This window comes from Trypanosoma grayi (genome assembly GCF_000691245.1).
Source record: "Trypanosoma grayi strain ANR4 Tgr_255_V1, whole genome shotgun sequence".
In the NCBI taxonomy this organism is placed as follows: domain Eukaryota; phylum Euglenozoa; class Kinetoplastea; order Trypanosomatida; family Trypanosomatidae; genus Trypanosoma; species Trypanosoma grayi.
The window spans coordinates 1-2,630 of record NW_008825874.1 but is presented as its reverse complement, the minus strand read 5'-3'; the positions used below and the strand labels follow the sequence as shown (position 1 = coordinate 2,630).

Below are 2,630 nucleotides of genomic sequence, written 5' to 3'. Positions count from 1 at the left end.
CACACACACACACACACACACACATAGTGAGAGAGAGAGAGGCATCGGCACAGACGCAGAGAACGAGACTAAAGCACTCGTGAAAGAAAAGAAAACGACAGAAAGCTTGGGGCACGAAGGAGAACGCCAAATCATGCCGTTCTCATAGCAACGCGTTTAACTATACATGTGTGTCGTGCCGTTCTTGTTGTTGGTGTTGTGTGCATTGGCGGCGGGGGCGTGATGGCGGTGCGCACAGACATCAGTCCTCCCCCCTGTGGTACTTGAGGACATACTCGTCGAGGAATCCCGTCATCTTCTCATGCAGCGGCCGCGTCACGTTGGGGTCGTAGTAGTGCGCCACGACGCACAGCAGGTCGAGCCACTCGGGGAAGAATATGACACCGGGCTCGCGGTCCGCGTCGACGGCGACCGCAACGAACGACTCCTCAATCACACGTGACGTGACGCGGCGAATGCGGACCCAATCGAACTCTACCGCCATGCGCTGCACCCAGCTCAGCGTCATGACACGCACGATGCCCATGTGGCTGTAGTGCGCAGCGATGTTAAGGTTGCTGCTGCTGCCGACGGCAAAGAGGGTGCTGTGGCTCGTCGACCGCTCATTCGCAGACCTTCGCGAGTTCGCCTCGCTGTTCGGCAGCGTGACGCGCATGCCGAACGCCTCCTTCGGCCTCGCGTAGGCCGAAAAGAGGCCGAAGAGGGCGTCCAGGTTGGTGGCAAACAAGTCCCGCACCTTGGCGTGGCGTCTGGCGCGGCGAAACACGTCGAGCGTGGGCCCGCGAAAGCTATGGGTGATGATCCACTCGTGGAGAAACTCACGCACCGCTGCGGGGCGTAGCGCTATCGTCAAATCGCACGGGTCATAGTGGACAAGTGTCGCCAGCCGCGACTTTCCTTCTTGATCCGCAGCGTCCACTGCCGGCGCTGCTGCACCTGCTGCTGGTGGTGACCCCTCGGCCTCTTCTGCTTCGAGCTGCTGCCGCTGCATGCTGCTCCAGGCCTGTGCGCAGCGCAGCAACGCCTCCATGAACTCTGCCGCGTTGAGGCGCATCTTGTAGAGCGTGCTCTTCAGGTCGATCTCCGTCGCTTCCCGCACGAAGCGCGACTTCCGTGGAGCCTTCAGTGTGCTGGACACGTCGAGCGAGCGACCCAGTGAGCGCTGCGCGTTATCTTCGCACACAATTATGATGATGCGGCGCACCACAAAGCGGTGGAGTTTGCCACGACCGCCCACCACACGGCAGTCACACAACAGGCGCCAAAAGTCCAGCGCGGTGATGTACCGCTCACCCCCGCCGTTCTCCCACGCGTACTGCAGGAACAGCGCGCGCAGCTTCGGAAACACATTTTCGACGCAGCGCGCCAGGCGGAGGAAGTAAGAGCCGGTCGTGATGGCCTCCCGTGGCAAAATGTCAGCGAGCCGCATGAGCGTCACGTTCTCCATAAACTCCGGCGTGTCCTCTTGCACCTCGGTGGTGGAGATGGCGTTGGACTCGACCGCGACGTTGACAGCGTGATGCAGTGCGCTGAATGATGCGGCGATCCAGCGCCGCTGGTTCTCCACCATGAGGGGCCACGACAGATGACTCTGCGGTGGGTGGTACCACTCCACGCAGTGCCGGTCACGCACGCCGAGGTGAGTATCCACAGCAATCGTCTCTCCGGTCGTTGCTGCTGCTGCTGTTGTTGTTGTTGTTGGTAGTGGTGTCTCTGTGGTGGTTATGGGGGATGGGACAAGGCTGTCCTCAGTGGAGCGCTGCCTCTTGACTTTACTCTCCATCCAGTTGGAGATGTAACGCATGAGACCGGCGAGGAATACAAGCTGCACACCACGCCGGCGCGTCATAAGCTGCTGGGCCGTCACAATAGCGGCACCGCCCGTCAGCGTGCGGTAGGCCTCCACAAGCGTACGACCAACCGTCGCCTCCATCGTGCGCAGGACGACTATATTCGGGTCCTCCTCGTCCACCACCTCGTTTTCCACCTGTACCCGCAGCGCCCGCACACGTGCGTCGGTGAGGCAGACCGTCTTGAGCTCCTCGTTGCTCGGTCCCGACTCGTAGTCCAGCGTGCGGATGAGCGCGAGGAAGAGATGCAGCGGCACGTACACCGTCGTCGCCTCCGTCAGCAGCGCGTTGAACGGGAGGTCTTCCTCGCTGATATCACAGAGGCGCATCCGTGACCGTTGCTGCTGCTGTTGTTGCTGTTGCTGTTGCTGTTGCTGCTGGTTGCTCTGCTTGGTTTCGATGTTGCCGATGTACTCCGCAAAGTCAGTGTCGGTGGCGGCGACGATCAACGGGCCAAAGGGGCCCTCGATCAGCGTCGTGTTCGCCCACAGCACGAGCACCTCCAGCGGTGACATGTCCTCCGTGTCGGCGGGGAACGGCGTCTTCAGCAGCAGCGCGTCGAGCAGGCGGCTACCAACGCGGTCCATCTCGCGCACCTGCTCCAACCTGTACTGGTACTCGCGCTCCGTCTCGGCGATGCGCTTCTCCAGCGCGACGCGGTGGTCAGCCTTCGCGCTGAGCTCGGCGCTGATGCCGGCACTCTCGCTCGTCAGCACCTCGATATCGTCCTCGAGCGCGCGCGTGTTGCGGCGCAGGGCGGCGATGCGGGCCTTGAGGCTC

General features: G+C 61.9%; 1 protein-coding gene across 1 annotated transcript; it reads right to left on the bottom strand.

Moving 5' to 3' along the window:
* Nucleotides 1-241: 241 nt before the first annotated feature.
* On the bottom strand, nucleotides 242-2,437 carry DQ04_02551000 (hypothetical protein; the record flags this gene model as incomplete). Its single annotated transcript, XM_009311984.1, has 1 exon — nucleotides 242-2,437. One exon carries the CDS (start codon nucleotides 2,435-2,437, stop codon nucleotides 242-244), a length of 2,196 nt encoding a protein of 731 aa, XP_009310259.1.
* Between the last annotated feature and the right edge of the window lie 193 nt (nucleotides 2,438-2,630).